General features: G+C 37.4%; 1 protein-coding gene and 1 long non-coding RNA gene across 5 annotated transcripts in view; one reads left to right on the top strand and one right to left on the bottom strand.

Annotated features, from left to right (window-relative positions):
- LOC133636209 (transmembrane channel-like protein 3) overlaps positions 1-25,907 on the top strand; it is a 143,094-nt gene that overhangs the window by 38,666 nt on the left and 78,521 nt on the right. For all 4 annotated transcript variants that reach the window (XM_062030008.1, XM_062030000.1, XM_062029991.1 and 1 more), the window contains exons 4-12: positions 3,011-3,092; positions 6,214-6,320; positions 11,305-11,403; positions 11,574-11,716; positions 18,802-18,949; positions 19,067-19,110; positions 23,047-23,194; positions 24,207-24,316; positions 24,396-24,474. In XM_062030008.1, coding sequence (XP_061885992.1) covers positions 3,011-3,092; positions 6,214-6,320; positions 11,305-11,403; positions 11,574-11,716; positions 18,802-18,949; positions 19,067-19,110; positions 23,047-23,194; positions 24,207-24,316; positions 24,396-24,474 — 960 coding nt within the window. The remainder of the gene's footprint in view (positions 1-3,010; positions 3,093-6,213; positions 6,321-11,304; positions 11,404-11,573; positions 11,717-18,801; positions 18,950-19,066; positions 19,111-23,046; positions 23,195-24,206; positions 24,317-24,395; positions 24,475-25,907) is intronic.
- On the bottom strand, positions 7,539-21,569 carry LOC133636232 (uncharacterized). Its single transcript, XR_009822199.1, has 3 exons — positions 21,380-21,569; positions 10,311-10,374; positions 7,539-7,870 (listed from the first exon to the last, which is right to left on the bottom strand). It is a non-coding gene; the product is annotated as an uncharacterized LOC133636232 (long non-coding RNA).

Below are 25,907 nucleotides of genomic sequence, written 5' to 3'. Positions count from 1 at the left end.
TCTAGATTATAGCATGCTTTATCTAATATGTAAAATAATTGTAAACTGTTCTTTGAGAGAAATAAGAACAGCACATGTGTTTAATGCGCCTTTTAATTTGAATTCAAATATTTTTTAATTGTTATTTGGGTGCAGTAAGAAACATATGTTTAATCATAAGTTTTATCATAAATGTTCTGTTAAAATGAAGCCAATAATGACATTTTTTGTGGTCCCCTTCATTTTGAAAAGTATCAAAAAGCATTGGAATACATAACGATATACATTTTGGTACCAAAACAACTATAGGTGCAAACGTAACTGCATAGTCGCTTACGTGCAGTGACGTAGCAAGTGGTGTCCAAATTCCTAGGGAAGATTACAAAGCTCTACCCGTTTTTACTTCATTTTGAGGGTGTAGTGGTAGTGGGTAAGGGCTAGTGGTAGTGAATAAGGGTTAGTGGTAGTGAGTGAGGGGGTGTACTGGGATTGGGCCATTGTATCTAAAGAAAGGGAGTAAGGAGGAGCTAGCATACTACACAAACTTACTGTCGTTAAGACAGGCTGCACCAAACACAAGTTGTCGCTAATAGCGGACAAAGCTGGTGGGGACACTAATCACCAAACGAGGGCATGCGTGGAGAACGGCGCTCAATAAACCAGAAAGTAAACACAAGAATAAATAGAAAAGTCAAAACTGAAGACATGATCTGGGTAACTGGTCATAACAGCGGCCATTTAAAAAAGAAAGAAAGAAAGAAAGCACTGCGAGAATCATGTAATGTGCCATAATTTTCAGACTATAAGGCACTACTTTTTTCCCACGCTTTTAACCATACTGCTGCTAATTTATAGATTTTTCTGGGTTCACAAGCTTCACACGCTGCCAATAAATTTTGCTTCATCACATCAGACCAATGAAATTGTTGAATCGTGTACAAGGACACCACTTTAAGACTACAACAAGAAACTAAAAGTGCACTACTACAAGTACTACAACAACAAGAAAATACAATGCTGTACACTACAATGGATACTACAACACTGCAGGCACCATAACTATAAGACACTACAAGTACACTACTACAAGTATTACAACTACATGAATCTACAAGTACAACACTACAGTATACTACTACGAATAGACCATCTACAAGAAACTAAAGGTATGCAACTATAAGACTACAACAACAAGAAACTGAAAATGCAATACGACAAGCACTACAACTATAAGTATGACTACTACAATACACTACGACAAATACCACAACTGCAAGAAACTGCAAGTACAACACAACAAGTATTATAACTATAAATACAAGTACACTATGACAGCTATTACAACAACAACAAAAAAACTATAAGTACACTACTACAAATACAAGAACGAAAATAAACTACAACTCACTACTACAAGTAGCTTCACGACAACACTATCTACAACAATCACCCTTTGTACTGTAATTAAATACTACTTTACTCAATCTAATACAAATTAATTTATAAACTCTCTCTCTCTCTCTCTCTCTCTCTCTCTCTCTCTCTCTCTCTCTCTCTCTCTCTCTCTCTCTCTCTCTCTATATATATATATATATATATATATATATATATATATATATACTTATATATATATATATATATATATACATATATATTTATGTATACAGTATATATATTATATTATATACATATATATGTATCTTTTACATGTCTCTCTGTTTAAATAAAGACCAACATTAAAATACAGTAGCGTAGTAGTAGTAGGCCTAGGTATTCATTAAAAACAAGGCAGAGGTTTTATTTAACACGTATATTTTATATTTTTGGACACTGTAACATTACACACAGTTTGAACAGTAACACTGTGTTTGAATATTTAATTAAGTGATTCTTTGGCGTACCACTAGATGGAGCCTGTGTACCACTGGTGGTACACATACTCTCTAGGTCGTCCTCAGATACCACAGTTTAAGAATCACAGATCTATTGTTTATATCTTTGGATGGTATAAACTGAGCAGAGGGTTAAATCTTTGCATGTTATTTACCCAAAGCAAACAAGGAGATTTGCTATCTGATCCAAACTACAGAGTTGACACTTACAATATTATAATATATTATATACTGCATATCATTTTAATGTTATTGCCATTACCTGACAGGTTCATCTAAATATGTCACAGAAAATGTTGAATATTTGCTGACAGAAGCAGATTTCCAGTCATTTTTATTTAACTGCAATAAAATCTGATCCAGTTATAAAATATGTAGATTACTTTTGCTGAGGCTTCAAATGATGTGATTGCTACACAATCTCTCTCTGGGTTTTTGTTTCAGAAAAACAGCATGCAGCATAAGGAAGATTTGTTGTGCAATGAAGTGGTAGCATTAGGGGATTTGTGACCTGTTGTTATTGCTCTGTTTAATTACAGTACCATGTTCAGGCTGCTCAGGATCCATTAGAATAAATTGTTTTTAAGCAAGCTGTCTGATGATGAATAATTAATTTGCAGTTTGCTCTTCGCTTTAATAAAACGCAGCATAGCTTATGCTAATTTATTTAAATGTTATACATATATATTATAATATATACTGTATATTTATATTCACTGTATTTTGAAGTGAAATGTGTCATTGAGCACACCAGCTGGAGTCTCCTCACTCATTTTTGCACTGATGTATGCATTCAATGACCGTATAACAATCGGTGCCACTTTTCAGGGGTAGCAATCCGCGGGTAAATAAGGTAATAAGCATGTACTGTACAGTCAAAACAAATAATGTGGTTATTAAACATGATTACTGTGAAATGTTTTGTAATTAATCACACGAGTAGTTCATTCATGATTTTTGACAGCCCTAAACCTTAATGGCAGTGTATGGGCATGCAGGCAGCTGTTTGCTAATACCTGAGCAGAGCACAGGCTACATTTGTGTCGTAAATAATTCCACTGTTTATAACCATGACTAAATGAAGCAATGACGATCATTTTTTACAGGATTTACATGCATTTGTTTTTATTTTCCTGTAGCTGCTGAAAAAATTGTCCCGTGTGCTCTACAACGTTGTGGTTGTCTTCATTCCTTGGGAAGTGAGGATTAAAAAAATTGAAAGTAAGGATTTTTTTTCTCTCTTTGATTATACCTAACCAGCTCAATAAAGTCCATCCCTTCTAGTTTTCTTTCTTTGAAGTACACCACTCTTGTTTGTCAATTGAGAAAACATTTGAGCAATGCAGTCACCGACATTTCAGCGTCTGTCTTCAGTGTTTCCCCTACCTTTAACGGCATTCCTCATTAGAAATGGGCACCAAATTCGGTACTTTAATAAATACGGACCGAATAGCGTTGTACTCCCAGGTAACGAGTCACTTAAAATCAAACTGTACTATATTTTGATACCTTGACATCACTTACGGTTGCAGACTTGGCATCGGCTCAGGCACTTGGTACATAAACAAGTACTTGCAATTCCCCATGTCAACAGAGTAAACATGCCTGATAGAAAGCGCTCAAAGGTAGGGCTTCACTTTTTCAAAATGCGCTAGCTCAATGCTAATTTGCATTGGTTATATCATATAGAGTACATGCGACTCACAAATGTAGTAATTAAAACTACAAATTAGATGCTCGTTACAATCAAACAGTTGGTGTATAATAAGAACAACAGTCTGATCTACTAAAGGTTTGCATTTTAAAACACGCAAAGCTTTTATCTACTAAGCTTGTGCGCAGGGGATTGCATCTCTTAAATGAGCAAATTAAAGAGCGTAATCCATTTAGCATATCTGTCTTCATCAATATGCAGAATATATGCTTATCATCAAAACGCAGACAATACTAAGAGGAGAAAAATGCAAAAATAATTAATAATCACACTGCGGGGTTCACCGAGTTGGCCGGCATGCATGATGCTTGCGGACACGTCCTTACCGATGTCCTGACCCACCAACATTTATATTTTTCCACGACAAGTGGACAATATTGGTACCTCTGCAGTTTTGCATTTGCATCGCACCCAATACTCCGACCGACCATCAAAAATTTCAGGAAGATTGAAGCATGTGTAAGGAAGTTTTTACTGTTACAGTTTTTCACTACAAGGGGGCAATAAAGGCGCAGATGTCGTCAAGCATTTGCGTCCCACCCAACACCCTGACCTACCATCAAACATTTCATGAAGATTGGAGCATGTTTAAGAAAGTTATGACATATATACTTTTTCACCACAAGGGGGTGATGATGTCAGCGCAGTAGTTCTAAAGTTGCAACGCACCCAACACTCCAACCCACCATCAAAACATTTGGGAAAATCAGATCATATGAAAGGAAGTTATGACTGTTATAATTTTTCACCACAACAGGGAAAGGGTTGTGTTGAAATCAACGTATAAAGCATGACCACACCCTGAACTTAAAGCCTCATTCATGTCAGTTAGGAAGAAGATCCAATCTTCTGAAGGGCTGTAATGACAGTTTTATTGGAAATGACGTGGGGCAGATTTACCCGCTAGATTATGCCCACTTTGAATGGCTATGAACAAGTACTGACCCATCTAGCACTTCAGACAGTCATCAACATAATTTCTGCCAATTAGGATCAAGATCGGAAATTGTGTAGCCGTGTTACTAACATTTCGTGTTTTGTGGCGAACTATCAAATCAAAGTTTGGCGCCATGCCACACCCACATCCTATGTTTTAGATAATATTTATTCCCAATTTATCATTGCCCATCAGTTTAATATCTGTGTCTGATCATCTATAGCGATGTAATACCGGTTTTCTGCCCATAAAACCCAATAAAAAACATCCAAAAAGTGCACACAAACTATTTATAGCGGTGCCGTGATCACTAGCGTTTGTGCCTATGTTTACATCTTAGATTCGTAAGCTCCTTCCTCCCTTCCTGTGCTCATGAAAGTTTATTCTAGATCATAATACATGCCTCTTACCAGGATAGTCGAAGCGTGAGGATGTATTCCGAAACGTTGGTACACTTTGACAGCCAACTGAGACCCGGGAATGGCGAGAATGACAGGAAAATACGCTTGGTTCCACCCCACTTTTCTTTGTGAGGATTATGAGTAATTATTCATCTAAAACGGGAACATAACAAGATTCTAATGACAGTAGACATTGAACACTTTGTGATATTTTATTATGTTTGTTGGCTCTCATGAAGTCTGCAGTGAGTAGAAATCACTGATGTGGGGAAAAAAAGCGAACGTTGTGATGCGTTTATGAAATGAATGTGCCGCGTACGCTTAAAATTATCAAAATATATAAATATAAAATGTTAACATAAATGTGCCTGTTACTATATTACCGGTACATATTTTCTAAAAGCTTTTATTGATAGAATAGAGCGACTCCCACAAGCTCCATTGTAAGCGGACTTTTGATCACATTTATTCAATATTTAGAATGCATTAAATAGATCCATTTGTTGTTATGTCTTGCATAATGATTGTTAATGATAGGCAACATTTTTTTAAAAGTGCAGTTCCACTTAAAGGGGCTGATTGAAAGTTTTAGTGTGTCTTTTTTATTGACATTTGTTGTTTTTATAAATATTAAACATTTTTCTTTTTGTTGTTGCAATATGTATTTTCTTGTGTCAGGAACATTGTGCGCATGCTTGCAGTTAGTGCCACCCATTCCCATGAGTGCACCTTCAGCGTGTGTAGTGTAATTGACATTTTCAGATGACAGTGCTGATCTCTTTTTCCCTTGAATAGGTTGTATGATTAATCTGCGTTTACACATGATCAATGCAATGTTTTTTGTCATTAATCACATGCACCAACAGGTTCACTTTGACAGTCCTAATTTAAATGTTGTTTTATACATACCACCAGATCACAGCAGAAATAATTCACAAATAACTTTCATACAGAACATGTTTATATGTTGTTCCTTTAAAAAAACAAGTTAGTCTTATATTATTTATAATATACACATGACCGTATGTTATTTCCTTCTTTAGTCACGTTTACAATTTATCATCTTTTCTTTGTACAGCGTGTGGAGGAGCGATGACATTCATTAAATTACATATTTATTTTGACTATGTGGGTTATTTTGGAGTTTGGATGCCCTCCACCACTGCACCAAAACTATAAACTTAGGGGAAACACTGACCTATTATCTTCTGGACTTTTTTCAATTCTTATTTTTTGATGGTATGGTATGGTATTGTTTTACACTTTAATCTGATGTCTGTTTGTCTGGAGGCCATTTTGGATCTGGTGTGGCCTCCTACTTCATATTTCTACGCTGGCTGTTTGGGATCAACATTGTCCTCACCATCATGACTGGAGCATTCATCGTCTTACCAGAGGTCAGCACTGTACGCTATGCACATTTTAGCTACTAAATACACACAGAGTCATTCATTGGACTGTAACGGTACACATATTGCTAATCTGATTTTTGAATTTTTTTATTACGAAACCTTTAATTTGTTTACAGCGGCATGCTGTCCTATATTGTACATATTAAGAGTGATATTATTTTCTGTTGCTACTGTAGTTGCTACATCAAGACAGGGTAAAGATATATCTTATTAAGTCTAAGGATGGGTACCGAATTCGATCCTTTATAGGTACAGGTCAAATTCTGATTCATCGATTCACATACAAGCACACAGAGCTAAATCAGCCGCACTGCCTCTCGGTCAGCAATCACTAAATGCTGGACCTCAATCTGCATCTGGACCATGTGACTGCCTTTTCCAGACCAGTCAATGGAAAATATAATATAATAACATTGAAGTATAATACCTCGTGATGCAGCATATTTTCGGCAATGGAAAAATGTTGGCCAAAATAGCCTAATGCAGCATTGTTCTAAATACTTTTATCACCAAAAGAACACTGCATAAAACCGGATGTTGTGATGAAGTAAGCAGGAAACCTGGATTTGTCTGGACAACATGTCTGTGGTGTGGACATACAGTGGTACTTCATTTTACAAGCTCAATTGGTTCTATGACAGAGCTCGTAACTCAAAGCACTCTAATCTCTAATCAGTCTTGCCCATTGAAATGAAATTAAATCAACATTATCTGTATTTGGCCCCCAAAACACCACCATTTTAAAATGTGATATGCATTTTCAAAAGAAAAACTAACTTTTGAAAATGTAGAGTGGAACCCTAATTTACGAACTTCATTGGGTCTTGAACAGGGTTTGTGAAAAATAAAAGATCGTATGTTGAGGCAAATTTCCACATAAGAAACAATGTAAACATGAATCATTGTTCCAGCCTACAAAAGTCCCTACATGGGATTACATGCTGAAACTATTCATATTGGATCTTAACCAATAAGAACATTAGTAGTTTGTAATGTTTATTACTTGAGGGCATTATCAATAATTGGTGGACATATAATGAATATTTGCTTGATTAGTTATTAGCAAATATGAAGATATATTATTTTTGTCAGTACCATAGAATGTACAGAACACATATTAAAGGTACAACTACAGAAATGGATTTTGAAGAGCATGTTTTATTGCTACAACCATACAAATATACACATGATTATGGTGGCTTAATTCATGTAAAATCGGAACTTCGTAGTACACATTTAATTCTATGTTATTTTCTTTTTAATCAGGCCTTTATTAGTAGATATTTCATTGGAAATCTAGCATAGAAGCACAGAAGAGAGCCGGAGTAAATGCCAGTAGATTTATGATTGCTGACATCGAGAGTTATCCTATCTGTGATTCCCCAGTGGCACAAATTTTATGGTCCATTGGTTGCAACTCAATGTCCTCTGTGTCCTTTTCTCAGCTTCACATTGAGTCATGTCATCCAACATCAAACGTAATGGATGATCTGCCAGGTTTTTAGTGCTCCTCCCTCTTTCCTGTAAATATTGCACTGAAAACAAGAGAATTCTATGAATCTTCAAAGGTATTCTACAAAAACATCTTCAACTTATATTTAACGTTATGTTATATTATGCTTAGGGAAGGTTACCTTGCACATTTAAACCGATACTGGCAACGGGGAATCGATACAGGTATTCACGGCTACCAATTTTCTGTAATTTTGTGTGTTATGTGGTAACAAATGTTAACTGATTGATAACAAAACCTTGTTTTTTTATTTAACAGTGAGTTGATAATAATAACCCTGCTGTCTAGTTGTCGTGTTTTCTAACACTTTTGAGTCTCATTTACAAGTGTTACATAGGAGAATTTACATGCAGTTGGAATTCCAAGACATTATATGGCAGTAGTGTATGGACTACAGTGTGTTGTCCTAGTTAGGAAGTAGTCTTTGCCATTAAATTTAATGTACCAGTCTTGTATTTTGCTGCACCCACAAAGTGTTTGTACTGTAAGTATTGTACCCATTACAAATCAGCTGTTTGATTGTAACTGCATCTTAATTGTAGTTTTGATTACCAGATTTGGAGGTTTTGAAATTGCCATGTAAAATCACTAGTGCTAATTGGTAATGTATATGGCATATCGAACGTGAATTAGCATGTATGCAGCTGAATTAGGGCCAAAAGTATTGTACGTGAATAAATAAACTTTGGAATTAAAAAATCGAGTTTTGATGTTGAATTTTGAATAATGAATCATCCATCCATCCATTCATCCATTTTCTACCGCTTGTCCTGGAAGGCGGGGTACACCCTGGACAAGTCGCCACCTCATCGCAGGGCCAACACAGATAGACAGACAACATTCACACTCACATTCACAAACTAGGGCCAATGTAGTGTTGCCAATCAACCTATCCACAGGTGCATGTTTTTGGAGGTGGGAGGAAGCCGGAGTACCCGGAGGGAACCCACGCAGTCACAGGGAGAACATGCACACTCCACACAGAAAGATCCCAAGCCCAGGATTGAACCTAGGACCTTTGTATTGTGAGGCACACGCACTAACCCCTCTTCCACTGTGCTGCCCAAAAATTAATCAGTGTATTCAAAATTAAAATGAGTGCAGACATTTTCTCAAGGTTTAATATAATTAAGATTCACTTTGGTATTTATTTTGAATTATTTTTAGATGTAGAAAATTGATGGATGGGTGGATAGATGTACTAAACATTTTCACTTTCATATATTCTTATTTTAAATACGCTGTTGTATTTTTTAAAATTCAACATTAATACTAAATTTTTCCGTTTCCAAGTTTATTTTTTAGTTACAAAACTAAGCATTGTAGAGCGGTTCTTTTATGCACGTTCTACCAGGTATGTTTTCTTTGTTGGCACGGAAATTTGCAATATTACCTAGAGGCAATCTGGCTGAGTCTGGCTATGTTTGCACACTAAGTGCTTGAGTTAGTGCAGTGAGTTCTGCGACTGGAAGCGATATCTTGTGTAACAAAGGACTGAATTTGGTACCCGATAGCACCGGCCAAATTCGGTAAAAGTAACACATTTAGTACCCATTCCTAGTTATTCTAAATATTGACTTGGGCTAAGTAAGGTAAAGTCTTTGCAAAAACATCATGTTCCAAGACAGGACTGTTTACCTAAGTTATTCCAGTGGCCACATTCCCAAAAAGCTAAGAGTCGGGGGCCCGAGATTCTCCCTTTACTATTATTCTTATTTTCAAAACCAGCATCCTATGCAGCGGCCATTTTTTTTGGTTCTATTTCTTTTGTCAGAGTTACATATTGCAGAAAAAAAATATGCGTTTTGCTAAATACTGTACAAGATAGATAGTACTTTATTGATTCCTTCAAGAGAGTTCCCTCAGGAAAATTTAAATTCCAGCAGCAGTGTACAGAATTGAGATGGAATTTAAAAAGTAAAAAGTAAATAATGGGGGTATAAATGGAAACAAAATAGAAAAATATTACAATAGAATAAAAATAAAAAGCAACAATGAGAATATAAATATAACAGTAAAATAAGAATATAACAAGAGAAACTAGGCAGTAGTGACCATGTTATGAAAAAGTATTGCACTGTTATTGTTTTGCATCCCCTGTCATACTAGTACCCCCCCTCCCTCCCAGAGAGGAGTTGTACAGTCTAATGGCGTGTGGGACAAAGGAGTGTCCATTGCCGTGGAAACTGGCTTTTAGGAGGTTAAAATGTCAACGCAAGGATCTGCCATTGTGTTTACACCGTTTCAAGTTCCTCTATAATCTAAGTCTTTGAGCACAAAGTAATGAAACAATGATTCCCGGGCGCGGCCACCGCTGCTGCCCACTGCTGCTGCCCACTGCTGCTGCCCACTGCTCCCCTCACCTCCCAGGGGTGAACAAGGGTGATGGGTCAAATGCAGATAATAATTTCGCCACACCTAGTGTATGTGTGACAATCATTGGTACTTTAACTTTAACTTACTTGGATGAGCGGCGAAACGTCTTCCAAAACAAACAAAACAGTCCAGTTGAATCGATTGAATGCCCTGAAATGACAATGACCTGGATGAATGAGAACATTCATAGACACAAATAACATGTATTGTTTTATGAGAATGTATTTTGTTCATTTGTAAACAAAATGTGTATCTTTTTTTATAAATTTTAAATCCTTTTTTTTTTTTAATCTTGTTTTGTTTGCAAATCCAATTTTTGTTTGATTGCATAAGATAATTCCATATTGAAACTGACCAGTAAAAAGGCTACTAACCTATGTTTTAGAGTCCACAAGATCAAAGTAGGTATACAACCAAAAAAAATATTCTTAACCAGACCTTAAAGAAACACAGTCAAAACTGAAGATAATGCAAAGAAAGCATATTGTTTATTGAGGTTATTTTTTAAATTTGTAAACAAAATGAGTATTTCGGTAAAAATAAAATAGTTTTGTTTTCATAACAAGTTACAAATTGATCTCCATAACTCAACAGGCACCACTTTTAAAGGCACACACTCACAGTCACATATAACATATCACGGACACTATATTATGTACTCAAACCTCATCAAACATCTCTCAAAGCGAAATGACACATATTTGAAGGTTTTTAAAAACAGTAATGCAATAATTACTTTCACGGGTAATTAATTACATGTATTAAGGAGATCTGATAGTATTTTGATTTCTATAAGAATATGTAACTATAATTATGTATTTTTAAAAGTATTTTTCTCAACACATTCAAACTATTCCAGAATCAAGACAAAAACATCCATGTGTCCTGTAATTCCACATTTCCTGCACAGCATTTCAGTTCAGCTTCATCTGTGAGCACTTACAAGTGCTTTATGATCGTCATAAACTACCACTCTCCATAAACTACAGTATAAACGGTTTTGATTTTACTCCACAATTAATCCTGCATTTCACTTTCGCTGTATTATAACAGAAACATATCATGTTTTGTTTGAGCTAGCTGCTTGCTGGAGCCCCATTTGGAACAACGAGGAGTAAAACTATTCCCAAGGAGCACCTGGCTTCTGCCCAAGACCTGGACACCATCTGGTCTCTTGGGGCAAGACTCTTTCACTTTTTATTTTTCTATCAATAGCACATTATCTATACTGTATGTACTGTACTATTCAATATTTTTGCTTTACTGTGTTCCTGCCTTATACTTCAAGGCTAATTGAACTTATTATATAAAGTATCTCCGTTGTAATGTGTGTCATCTACCCTCCATAGGGTTACCTCCAGTACTCTGTGTTATTCTACGGTTACTACGGCAGGGTACGGAAAATTGGGAGTGCAGGGTACCGGCTGCCCCTTGCCTACTTCTTGGTTGGGATGGCTGTCTTTGCCTACAGTTTCATCATTCTCTTAAGAAAGTAAGTGGGATATTTCTTGTCATTTAAGCAAATATGTTAGGTGGGGGCTAAGCCTCTGTTCTCAAACCCTAGTGAAACCTCTGTTGTATGTCCAAGACGGATGACGCTTATATGAAAGTAAAGACTTTGATGGTTAGTGTGTATATATGAAAAAAGTACATATGTTTACTAAAAGTGCAAAAATGGTGTCACATAATAACGGCGTTACTAACTGATTAATTAACTTGATGTACGTTACAACACCCTTACCGGTACGAGTGAAGTAATGTGGCACACTACATTTGTTTTGAACAGCTTTGGAATTCCAGCAAGTTCACTTCAGGAAGTAGCTCTTTACTATGAGGGGCCGTTAGGGACATTATTCAGAATTACCTCTTACATACACTACTGAAATGCTCTCACATAAACAACTGAAATCTTTTTCTTTTATACACACTACTGAAACACTCTTATAAACACTACTGAAATGCTCTTACATACACTACTGAAATGCTCTCACATAAACAACTGAAATCTTTTTCTCTCACACACCCTACTGAAACACTTTTATAAACACTACTGAAATGCTCTTACATATACTACTGAAACACTCGTATAAACACTACTGAAACACTCTTATAAACACTACTGAAACACTCTTATAAACACTACTGAAACACTCTTATAAACACTACTGAAACACTCTTACATACACTACTGAAACACTCTTATAAACACTACTGAAACACTCTTATAAACACTACTGAAACATTCTTACATACACTACTGAAATGTTTTTGTCTCACGCACACACACACACCTGGAATTATTTTTCACTAGTATGTATAAACGGGTTTCACCTGTGTGTGTGTGTGCTTATTACACGTGTGTGTAAGGGACAACAATTTCAGTAGTATGTGTGCAAAGATTTCAGTTATGTGTATGAGCGCATCTTACCATTGTGTATACGAGCGGGGTGGGCGGGGGCGGGGGACGGTGCCAGGGGCGGGGTTGCGGGGGGAGGAGTATATTTATAGCTAGAATTCACTGAAATTAAAGTATTTCTTATATATATATATATATATATATATATATATATATATATATATATATATATATATATATATATATATATATATATATATATATAGTACAGTAAACAGTAATGAAAACACAGTTGTTCTACTAACTGTACTGTACTTGCTGCTTACTTTTTTAAAAAAATAACACTTACCTTTCACTATTTGAGTAGCTTTTGTTCTGCCATTTGAGTACTGGCGAGCGATCTCTGAATACGGGAACATATCCTTCACGGATTTGTTGAAAACATCCGCAAATGAGAACGGAATGTTGCTTGCAAGGTGGCCCATAATACTACGTTGCCGCCGCCCTGTGCTTCTCTGACCGTTCATGAGTGACTATATCCATTCGGCCACCATGTTATGGATTATAGATAAACATATGGATAACGGAGACATATATAATAGTCTCCTTTTCAGGTGAGAGGACGCTAAAGGCAGTGCCTTTAAGGCACGCCCCCAATATTGTTTGTCCAGCTGGAAATTTTGGATATTACAACTTGCCGTAGTTTTGAAGCATTGCATTATGGGAATCCGGATGTTGTGTGTCAGTGTATTAACGTGCCGGCTGGTATAAACACACGCTGAGAAATAGCTCCGTGCCTGCCTACTTTATGGGTTATAGGTAAACCTATGGATAACGGAGACATATATAATAGTCTCCTTTTCAGGTGAGAGAGGACGCTAAAGGCAGTGCCAATAAGGCACGCCCCCAATATAGTTGTCCGGCTGGAAATCGGGAGATTTACGGGAGAATGGTTGTCCCGGGAGATTTTCGGGAGAGGCACTGAAATCCGGGAGTCTCCCGGAAAATTTGGGAGGGTTGGCAAGTATGACGCATGCACGCACGCACACACGCATGTGCTACGACTGCTACTACTACTACTACTACTACTACCGGAGATAATGAACATTCAATAAGGTGACAATCATCAACAATAATAATCCAACAATACCCCGTTTGTGAAGTAGAAGAGACACAGCCATTGATGCATGTTCAAATGCTTTATTAACTAGGCTGACCATATTCTGAAATCCCAAAATGAGGACACACATATGCTTGCCAAGGCGGGCAGCACGCCAAGGCCGGGACTAGGTGCAAATTTGCCAATGATACATTAACTTGCTTTATAAATAATATATTTATTTAAATAAAGCATTTTTTCTCCTCTGTTGACAGCAGTGTTGGCGCTAGGATTTTTCAAAATGGGGTCCCATGGACCCCATCAAGTCATAAAAATGGGATCCCACAGTAAATTTTTGGGGTCCCACTTTTTTGTAAGCGTGGGGGGTGTATATTGTAGCGTCCCGGAAGAGTTAGTGTTGCAAGGGTTTCTGGGTATTTGTTCTGTTGTGTTTATGTTGTGTTACGGTGCGGATGTTCTCCCGAAATGTGTTTTTCATTCTTGTTTGGTGTGGCGCATATTTGTAACAGTGTTAAAGTTGTTTATATGGTCACCCTCAGTGTGACCTGTATGGCTGTTGACCAAGTATGAATTGCAATATTGTTGTCTGGATGGAAATCTGGAGAATGGTTGCCCCGGGAGATTTACTGGAGGGACACTGAATTTCGGAAGTCTATTGGGAGGGTTGGCAAGTATGTCAATCGATCCACTCCCTCGCTCTCTCTGTCTCTGCCCCTCCCTCATGAATGCTGCTGCATGTGCGCACACTTTCACAATTTGTTTTGTTTTTAACCCCTTCTTAACCCTGGACGTACATTGAAAATACACGCAACCCTGACTCAAAATGCCGGACATTTGAGACATTTAAGAAACCCCGGGGAAATGTCCAGGGAAAAGAGGACGAATGGTCAGTCTATTTTAACTATCAGTGATAACATTCCACAAGAGCTGCTGTCCCAGTCTGCAGAATACCTAACCTGACTCTCAGCAGATCCTTGTAGTTCGCTGAGCTCCACACAAGGATCTGGGATCGCGGACAATGCAAACTCTTTCAAGATAGCAAAAAATAATGAACCAATCAGGATCACCGGGCAGGATTTCATAGATGTGACGTAGCGCCAAAGCGACTGTTTGATTTTTTTTTTTTTTTTTTTTTTTTAGTCTTTATTTGAAGGGACAATGTACAGAACATTAAGCTCAAAGACAGATATGTTCTGTACCAGATTATAGCTAAACAGCTAATTTCCATCTGCAGTCCCTGGCTACCTAAATTAAAGGGATACAAAAATCATGCAATAAAATTATGACAATAAAATCATACACAAGTATTAAGAAAAAAGTCATAAAATGCCCTTTCATGGACACATACTTAATATACAATACAACCACACCTCATTTACATCATCACACAAAGACAATACATGCTTTTGTTCACATCTGTCATCATTTGTAAAAACAACCATGATTTTAACACACACACCTCACAATTTACAATAAAAATGCTCTCATGGATAAATATAATACACATTAGGTTGATGTGTCAAACATAATGCCCATCTTAGTGACCGTGTGAGCAGCTTTGATTGCTCCAAAGCCACTTTTTAACTTCAATTGTGAATGAAGCGTAATCTGTTAGACTTTTCAAGTTTGTTGTGAGGTCGTTCCATTCCTTTATGGCTTTATATGAAAAGGCTGATTGTGCAAAAGAGGTTTTACATCTGGGTATGCTACACTGCCCCCTGGTGGAGGCTCGTGTATTTCTAGTTGTCACAGCAGATGTAAACTGGACAAAGTGCTTAAGTGGCGCTGGTGCAGTGTTATTTAAGATTCGATGGGCCATTCGTATTGATGCTAATCTTTGAATGTCACTAAAATTTTGTATTATTTCCTTATTAACCGTTATATTTGGAAAGGATGACATTTTATATTTGTTTACAAAATACATTGTTGCAGTTTTCTTAATGTTTAATGTAAGACAAGAGTCATGTAGCCATCTTGCCACCTTCTCCATGGCTGCTGTAAGTTTTCTGGCAACCGTTTCAGCGTCCTTTCCCCAAGTATAAATAACCGTGTCATCTGCATACATCTGGATATTTATATACATGGAGAAAAGAAGAGGGCCGATATTAGAGCCTTGTGGCAGGCCAATATCAGTAGCAGTTAGACTGGATGTTGTGTTATCAATACGGACACATTGGGTCCGACCAGATAGATATGACATAATCCAGGCCAGAGTATCTGTCGACAGTTTAAAAGATGTTAATTTTGTAAGTAACGTGGGGTGACTGACTGTATCGAATGCCTTGCGGAGGTCTAAGAATATTGCTCCAACTACACCTCCATTATCAAGGTTTTGTTTGATTGTTTCTAGTAGAAGGCAACATGCAGTTTCGGTTGAGTGATTTGCCCGAAACCCAAACTGCATGGGATGTAGGAGGTCTTCATAGTCCAAATGTTCTGTGAGTTGCTCAACGATCACTTTTTCTATTGCTTTGGATATAACGGGGAGAAGGCTAATTGGTCTGTAATTGTTGATGTCTTGTTTATTTCCTGCTTTATGGATTGGGATGATAGTGGCAGTTTTCAACGTGGTAGGGAAAGTGTTTTCTGTTATTGATTTATTTATCAATGTTGTTATAGGAGCAGTAAGACTATCTTTATACGTTTTTAGGAAGAAAGTGTCCAGACCGTATATATCTCTAGATCGTGAGTTTGTTAATGCAGAGAGGATTTTGTTTACCTTTGTTTCATTTGTAAATTCTAAACTTAGTCCATCCTGAATAAATGGCAATTCTTTGCACTGATTTTGAGGGAATTTTTTATTCAGGGTTTGTACAGACTGGATGAAATGTTCATTAAAATGATTACTTATGTCCAGACTGTCTGTGATAGTAGTGCCATTGATATTTAATGTTATAGTGTTGTTTCTTGTTTGCTCTCTTCCAGTGAGTGTGTCAATGGTTTTCCATAACTGTCTAATGTTCCCTTTTGCAGCTTTGATTAATTCTAAGTGAAAGTCAGCCCTAGACTTCCGCATAAGCATTGTAACTTTGTTCCTCAAACTTTTAAAAATCATACGATCCGTATTTAGACCTGTTTTATTGCTCTTTTGAGAGCTGAGTCCCGATTTTTCATAAGAATCTAAATTGTTTCATTAATCCAAGGTATTTTTATTTTAGCACTTTTCTTTCTGGGTTTTGTTTTAGTGTATTTACAGATAATATCTTTGATTTTTGTCATTAAGTCATCACAGGCATGTTCGGTGCTTGTCCAATTTATGTCACTCCATGGGAGTTTTAAGTTCATTGTCTAGTAAGTGTTGGTCTTTTTTAGGGATATAGGGCAAGCACTTTTGTGTACCTTTTTGGCTGTGATACCTAAATCTTGACAACTTCCGTGTTATCAATGTGAGGTTATGATCTGATAAGCCTGTTAGTAAATTGTACGTTTTTTTAATGCGATCAGGTTTATTAGTAACTACCAAATCCAGCAAGGTTCGGGAGGAATATGTAATTCTAGTAGGGCTGCTTATCATTTGTGTCATGTAGAAGCCGTTTATAATGTCCTTAAGTTTCTTTCTACGCGATTTATTTAACCAGTCCAGATTAAAGTCCCCCATAACGATCAATTCTTTCGTACTGTGCTGTTTGAGGATGTCTGAAAATGAACTGAGAAAAATGTCTTTAGCTGTGGGCGGTCGGTATGCTACAATTACCTTGAAATACATTTCTAAGGACAATGTGATTCAAACAACAATGGCGGCACGCAGCGAGGAGTCGTGTGCTGACATTGATTCTGCTATTGCAACTGTTTTGTCGAATCTATCAAATATTAATTATTTAAATTAATTAATTAATTATTTTCGCTCTGTCGTTATCCAATATGTCGGCTGTTCTGTTTTGGATTTCCCAGCGTCATGGGTTGATTTGGATGTGAGTGGTTGAAGTAGCATGTCATTCAAGATAATGAACAAGTAGTTTATCCAATCACATACAATGATTTTGTATTGATATGTCCCAGATCCTCGTGTGGAGCTCAGCGAACTACAATGATCTGGCGAGAGTCAGGTTACGGACTACCAATGCTGAGCTAAAACAGCCAATGAGTGTGCCCTCACTGACTTCAAGTGTCACTTAGCAAAAGGCACCGGCTTTTACAGGCACACACTCATGCACTCCTCTCTCATGAAACATCTGTCAACAGCATACACCAGATATATGAATGTTTAAAAAAAGGTAATACTTTCCCTAGTAATTAATTACATCTATTAAGGAATAATTATGTTAGTAATTCAATTATTTTTGGGGGAAAGTAACAAATAACTGTAATTAATTACTTTTTTAAAGCATTTTTTCTAACATTGTTTACTAATGTAGTGTAGATGTAGAATATATTTATATTATTTATATATTATATATATAATATATTATATATATTATATTATTTATTATTATTATTGTCTATTGTGAGCGAACTGTGGTGCTGAATTTCCCTCAGGGATCAATAATGTACTTTCTATTCTATTCTATTCTATTCTATTCTAATGGATAAGAGTAAACAAAGATGTTTGTTCAGTGAGTTTTAGTGACAAAGGATTTCGTCGGAGTAGGACCCCAAAAGAGAGAGGAACAAATAAAAATAATTACAAAAAGGAGTGATATCGGAGTGAGAAAAAACAAGTCAGGATGCACACAAAAGGTGTGGAGAGGAACAAGTAAACACCACATGGCAGCGCCAGGACAAAGCCCCAGGCACGAGGAACGTGAGTGAAGCCAGAGCAGAGGAGATGAACAAGACTAGAAGGATGAAGCAATTTGCCAATATGTGTGCTTGTGCTTAAAGGATCTTCTTTTTTTATAAATACAAATATTTGGGTTGAGCTTTTAGCTGACATTCTTCTGGTTCATGTTCATGCAAGTGTCATATAACAGTTACGCAAACAGCACAACTGCGACCATGCTATTGGTTGTCCAGGGATTTTAAAAGATTAATAGTAAACAAATCAAATAATTAAGTATTATCAAATTATCATCTTATCAGAATGCGCTTTATTGGCCAAATATGTCTAACATATTCCTATTGTCTGTGTTTGTCATGTTTTCACTGTTTAACATTTATGTAGAATGGCCAAGAACTCCAGACTCAGTCTGGCCAGCGCTTCTGATGAAAACTTCACATTCTGTTGGAGAGTGTTTTGTGCTTGGGATTATTTAATTGGAAACCCAGAGGCTGCAGAAAGCAAAGGAGCGGCTATCGTCAACAACATCAGGGTCAGACTATACACTTACTTCTCTTCATACTCCATGTGCAGCTCCAACCTGGAATAAGAACTACTATAGGTTTGCTTTTTACCCCTAAACGCAGGCAGTGAATGTTTTCTTTTGTAGGAAGCCATTGTTGAGGAGCAGGAAAAGAAGAAAGATACCAGCCTGTGAGTATCTTGTGATTACACAAACTTTAGTTAATCATATGTTTTTTTTATGACAGTATGAGCCCACAAAAGGTGACTTCATCCAACAGTGTTAACCCTAGCTTGCCAAGATACTTTTGGTGGTGGTGGAGGCGGGTCAATATGACATAGTTGTACAATTTGCATAATCATAAAAACGATGCATATATTTTCTTTGAAAAGGTAAAGGCAAATGTTGTGCATACATTTGAAAATAAATGTGTGTTATTAGAAATTAGTATCAACACATACGTATGTTTTCATATGTTGTATCGTTTTGCTCTATTTTTATATTGTTGCTGCTTATTGTACAATGTAACCCGGGTCCTATACCAATGGCGGCTGCTGGTCTTTCAGTAGGGGAAGCTCATTTTCAGTTGCTCTCTTAATCAGTGGCCTTGTGGTTAGAGTGTCCGCCCTGAGATCGCTAGGTTGTGAGTTCAAACCCCGGCCGAGTCATACCAAAGACTATAAAAATGGGACCCATTACCTTCCTGCTAGGCACTCAGCATCAAGAGTTGGAATTGGGACTTGAATCACAAAAAAATATTCCCAGGAGGTGAACAAGGGGATGGGTCAAATGCAGAGGACACATTTCACCACACCTAGTGTGTGCGTGTGACAATCATTGGTATTTTAACTTTAGCACAAGTACAGTCTCCAATGACAAATAATTAGAGATGTCCGATATTATCAGCCGATAAATGCTTTAAAATGTAATATCGGAAATTATCGGTATCGGTTTCAAAATTATCGGTATCGGTTTCAAAAAGTAAAATTTATGACTTTTTAAAACGCCGCTGTGTACACGGACGTAGGAAGAAGTACAGAGCGCCAATAAACCTTATAGGCACTGCCTTTGCGTGCCGGCCCAGTCACTTAATATCTACGGCTTTTCACACATAAAAGTGAATGCAAGCATACTTGGTCAACAGCCATACAGGTCACACTGAGGGTGTACCTATACACAACTTTAACACTGTTACAAATATGCGCCACACCAAACAAGAATGAAAAACACATTTCGGGAGAACATCCGCACCGTAACACAACATAAACACAAAATAACAAATACCCAGAACCCCTTGCAGCACTAACTCTTCCGGGACGCTACAATATACACCCCCCGCTACCACCAAACCCCACCCCCTCCAACCCTGCCCCCCAAACCCTGCCCACCTCAACCTCATGCTCTCTCAGGGAGAGCATGTCCCAAATTCCAAGCTGCTGTTTTGAGGCATGTTAAAAAAAATAATGTACTTTGTGACTTCAATAATAAATATGGCAGTGCCATGTTGGCATTTTTTTCCATAAGTTGAGTTGATTTATTTTGGGAAACCTTGTTACATTGTTTAATGCATCCAGCGGGGCATCACAACAAAATTAGGTATAATAATGTGTTAATTCCACGACTGTATACACTACCGTTCAAAAGTTTGGGGTCACATTGAAATGTCCTTATTTTTGAAGGAAAAGCACTGTACTTTTCAATGAAGATAACTTTAAACTAGTCTTAACTTTAAAGAAATACACTCTATACATTGCTAATGTGGTAAATGACTATTCTAGCTGCAAATGTCTGGTTTTTGGTGCAATATCTACATAGGTGTATAGAGGCCCATTTCCAGCAACTATCACTCCAGTGTTCTAATGGTACAATGTGTTTGCTCATTGGCTCAGAAGGCTAATTGATGATTAGAAAACCCTTGTGCAATCATGTTCCCACATCTGAAAACAGTTTAGCTTGTTACAGAAGCTACAAAACTGACCTTCCTTTGAGCAGATTGAGTTTCTGGAGCATCACATTTGTGGGGTCAATTAAACGCTCAAAATGGCCAGAAAAAGAGAACTTTCATCTGAAACTCGACAGTCTATTCTTGTTCTTAGAAATTAAGGCTATTCCAAAAAATTGTTTGGGTGACCCCAAACTTTTGAATGGTAGTGTATATCGGTATCGGTCGATATCGGAATCGGTAATTAAGAGTTGGACAATATCGGAATATCGGATATCGGCAAAAATGTCATTATCGGACATCTCTACAAATAATAAATATAAAAATGCTAGATTTAAAAACGTAATTTACAGGATTGTAAAATGATTCATATCAACACGGAACAACAAGCAATCACTCCACTACAGTTACATTTGGGGTGCACACTTGTACGTGTGCAGCAGAGCCAACAGTACTAACGTCAAAATAGAAAGAGGTAGAAAGAAGCTAAACTACAGTAATCCACAAAAGTAATTTACTTAATGAGTTCACTCCTCCCTGCGATGAGTGAACAGCTGAGATAGGCTCCAGCACCCCCTGCGACTCCGAGCGGGACAAGCGGTAGAAATGGATGGATAGATGTGGAGTTCACTCCTCCACACTTGATTTCAAGGTGGCCGACAGCAGCACAGCAACAGCCAAACGCTCCAAAGAAAGAAATTATCTTAAACTATAAAAATACAAACACCACGAAACACATTCATGAGAGAAATGCAGCAACTTTGTGAAATAAAATGAGTCAAACATGCTAACAGGAAGTTAGCCAGGTTACAAGTAGCGCCTGGATAAATGGACATTTATCATAACTAATACCTTTACTGAAGACTCTTGTTGGCAAAGACGGCAGTAAGTGAAAAGGGAAACGAGGAGGTATCCTCACCAACAACAACTTCTCAACACCTTAGATTGTTTGTGATCTCTGGTTCGTCAAGGCCTTCACCCGTTTTGCAACATTAGCTTCCTTGATTTCTTCTTTCTTCGCCTGTCGATTTTACCTTTTTATACATTCTTGCGAGATCGCCCAGACAATAAGGATGAGTACCTGGGAATTGATAACGGTAGTCAACTGTACCAATTTCCAAGTCTATTGTGCGTTGAAGTGTTAAACAATTTTAATTTGTCTAACAATAAAATTGTAATTCTACATATAACAGTGAGTTGTTATATCTTGTTTTTTTATACTTCTGAGTCTCATTTAAAAGTACTATATAGTAGACTATGCATGCAGTTGTAATTCCAAGATGTTAAATGGCAGTAATATAAAGGATACTGCGTGTTGACATATTCAGGATGTCCTACAAAGTATGTTGAAGAGGTTCATTTAGCCTACTGATGTGTATTTATAAATGGTTGATTTATATAGGCTTATAAGGTAAAGTTTTGTACCTGATGAAGGCTGCAGAAGCAAGGTAGCCGAAACTTGTCAGGTATAAAACTTTACCTTACTAGCCTATATAAATCAACCACTTATAAATAATACAGTCCTACAAAGTGTTTATACTGTAAGTATTGTAAGTATTACACAACAGCTTTTCGAATGTAACGTGCATAATTTTCTTAGTTGAAGTTTTGATTGCCAAATTTGGAGGTGTAGCAATTTCCATGTAAAATCGTCAGATTTTTGATCCGCCAAGTGCTTGAATCCGAATCTGCAACCAGACTTGATGTCAAGTGCAACAAAGGCAGCAAAATATGGTACCGTTTGAATTTACGTGAATCAGTACCCGGTAGTACCAACGGAATCCAGTAAGTACCAAATTTAGTGCCCATCTCTATCCGAGAATGGCTTACCAAAGCGTGGGATGCGCTTTGTTCGGGCACTTGATTCTGCAGAATGATACGCAAGCAAAAGGACAAGTTCGTTCCGCACAATGCTTGGCCATATAATAACTGAGATGGTGTATAAATACTGAGGCTAAATTTTGGTGAAAAAAGTGTGCCGTACGAAAACAGTTTTGACTGTGATAGAAGCAAAAGCACTGTCATTAGCCTTAGCTTATTTTGATACATTTAAACACAACAGTCTTTACATCCAGTGGTATACTCAAATTAATGCGCCTCACATAAATAACAAACTGTGAATATTTTTAAATCAATGATGACTTCTCAAAAAGTTTATTTAAGGTGTATTTGTATGTTTCCTCAGGGCCGTTCTGATCAGTCTCCGTTTATTAGCCAACATCCTGGTGCTGATGTCTCTGGCTGGCAGCATATATATCATCTACTTTGTGGTAGACCGTTCTCAGAAACTGGAGCAGGAGAAGCCGGAGCTAACCTTATGGGAGAAAAATGAGGTAAATTGAGGAGAGCGGACATTATCATCATCATTATTAGATTATCTAACATATAATGCAGTGAGAGTGGAGACCTGCCACTGACCCAAAGGATGAAGCTGTCATTTTGACTATGACAGCTCGCTGATTGTTTAATGCTCTTCCAAATAAATACACAGTTGCCTGAACTTGTCTGTCACTGTTCATCACAAGCACAAATAGCAACCTGTGACTCATGAAATTTGTAAGCGACTTCAGAAAAACAACAACCCCAAAGTAATTTTTAATAAGCGAACTTGGCAACACTGTCGAAAATACCAGACAGAACATGTTGACGGGGATTCTAATTGAACATGGTCATGGTGATCACCCCTAAAATAAAGTCACTTGTTCCTTATGTTATGTTACTAACTGGGGGACGGCGTGGCAGTTGGGAGAGTGGCCGTGCCAGCAACCGGAGGATTCCTGGTTCAATCCCCACCTTCTACCAACCTCGTCACGTCCGTTGTGTCCTTGAGCAAGACACTTCACCCTTGCTCCTGATGGGTCGTGGTTAGGACCTTGCATGGCAGCTCCCGCCATCAGTGTGTGAATGTGGGTGTGAATGGGTGAATGTGGAAATAGTGTCAAAGCGCTTTGAGTACCTTGAAGGTAGAAAAGCACTATACAAGTATAACCCATTTACCATAACTAACACACTACAGCTATCACATTAGTGCGGGTACTAAACTTTGATCTCAGCTACCTGGACCATCTGTAGTAGACTTTGGTTGTATCCACATAATACAGATGATAGGGAACCATTAGCTATTATTATTCAACCTTTATATGGTTTTAGCTTATTCATGAACAATGATGATTGAGTTCAAACAGCTTTAGTACTGACCAAAACTAAATACACTTTAAAGCTTAAATCTGCTGACCAAGTACTTCAAACTTCATTCCAGTCCTGGTGGCTGGTTACCAAATGATGAACGTGCTTACCACACACTAAGTTTGATCAACCTAACATCTACCTTCTGCTTTTTTCCAGGTTAGTGTTGTGGTTTCGCTCATCACCATGATTGCACCGTCTGCTTTTGAGCTCGTAGCTCAGTTAGAGATGTATCATCCAAGAACATCTCTGCGTTTTCAGCTCGCCAGGTATTTCTGCTTTTTCATGTACCAACAATATTTTCCTCTTGTCTTACAGCACAATGACAATATGGTTATATGTTCACAGAGTGCTTGTTTTATATCTTGGGAATCTCTACAGCCTCATTATTGCCCTCCTTGATAAGGTCAACAGTATGAGCTCTGCGGTGAGTGTGTACAGTATACAGAGTATATTTTATGTCCCAAGCATATTGTAATCGGTTGAGATTCAAGCCCACTAGTAGGCCTGGGTGATATGGCCTGAAAATAAAATCTCAAATTTTTTCACAAAAACATTTACTTACCATTTTCCTCCCTACTTTATAAATAAAACTAATGAATACAAATGACTGTGATAATTTAAAATATGTTTTTCTTTTATTTGATCAAAAACTAGTGTACTGCATACTCTAAATCTTACTCTTAGCAAAATTATAATCTTTATAAAGGTGGTTATTTTTAGAATAGACATAAATTGGACTCTGTATACAATGAAACAGATGGAATTTAGGGTTTTAGAGGTCTCCTCCATCTCCCATAGGCGCCGATCCCGTGGGTGCTTCGGGGCCCGAGCACCCACGGACAATGCCGAGCACCCACGTGGGATTGATGGCAATTTCCAACATTTAAATTTTTTTTGGAAAACTCAGTCTTGTTGTAGTTAATTTTGTGGGGAGTTTGGTCTGTTTTACAAAATAATAAAGCCACAAATCATATGGGATATGAACTTAGCTGAACATCAATTTTTTTTTTTAATACACACACACCGAGCACCCACTGGTAGAAATGTAGATCGGCGCCGATGCCAGCACCGAAAGATCTGGTTTTCAATTGCATGAACATAATCAGTTTAAGGTGTATAATGCTTATTTTTTCATCTAATTATTTGAGAAATCAGACTAATTTTGTGCATGGAAACGTAGTCACTGTGTTGGCTTCTGCGGTGTTCTATGCCATTGTTTACTGGGGTGGGTGCAGCACAGTCAGAGACCATAACAGACTTGGTGAACTGATTAAGAGAGCTGACTTCATCCTAGCCTGCCCACTAGACAGCATTAAGGAGGTGGCTCACTGAAGGATGTAGATTGTAGCTAATTCTGGCATATTTACTGTGATGCTTTTGCTCAAATATTGATCAATATTTATTGCCCTAATCAAATCAAATAATTCAATATAGAGCATCTTATGGGAAGCAACATTTCTGCATTGAATAGAATACTTCTGTAAACATGAATGTAGCAATGTAGTCATTGCATGCAAATAAATTAACTCCAACATTGGAGATTGATAAAGTGCAAACTTAAATCTCCTGTCTTGAATTAAATACTCCTGTAAATAAACATGTTGCATTATAAGGTCTCTATGGTTTAGTAAGTAGATAAACAAAGGCATTTTCACTGTTTGGGAACCGCATCTTTAGCGACGTGCAGAGCGACCGCTTAAGTGATCGTTCTCCACTGTGCTTCCTTCTTATCATGCATGGTAGCTTGTGTAAATTATTCTACTACGGTGAGCTGCTTTTTTAGCGGGAATTTGTTTGTTGTGGAAACAAACCCCGCCCACACTGCTTGGTGCCTTATCTAAGCTGCTGTGACATAGA

The sequence above is a fragment of the Entelurus aequoreus genome, linkage group LG02 (assembly GCF_033978785.1).
Source record: "Entelurus aequoreus isolate RoL-2023_Sb linkage group LG02, RoL_Eaeq_v1.1, whole genome shotgun sequence".
Lineage (NCBI taxonomy): Eukaryota > Metazoa > Chordata > Actinopteri > Syngnathiformes > Syngnathidae > Entelurus > Entelurus aequoreus.
This window is presented reverse-complemented; position numbering and strand designations above follow the sequence as displayed.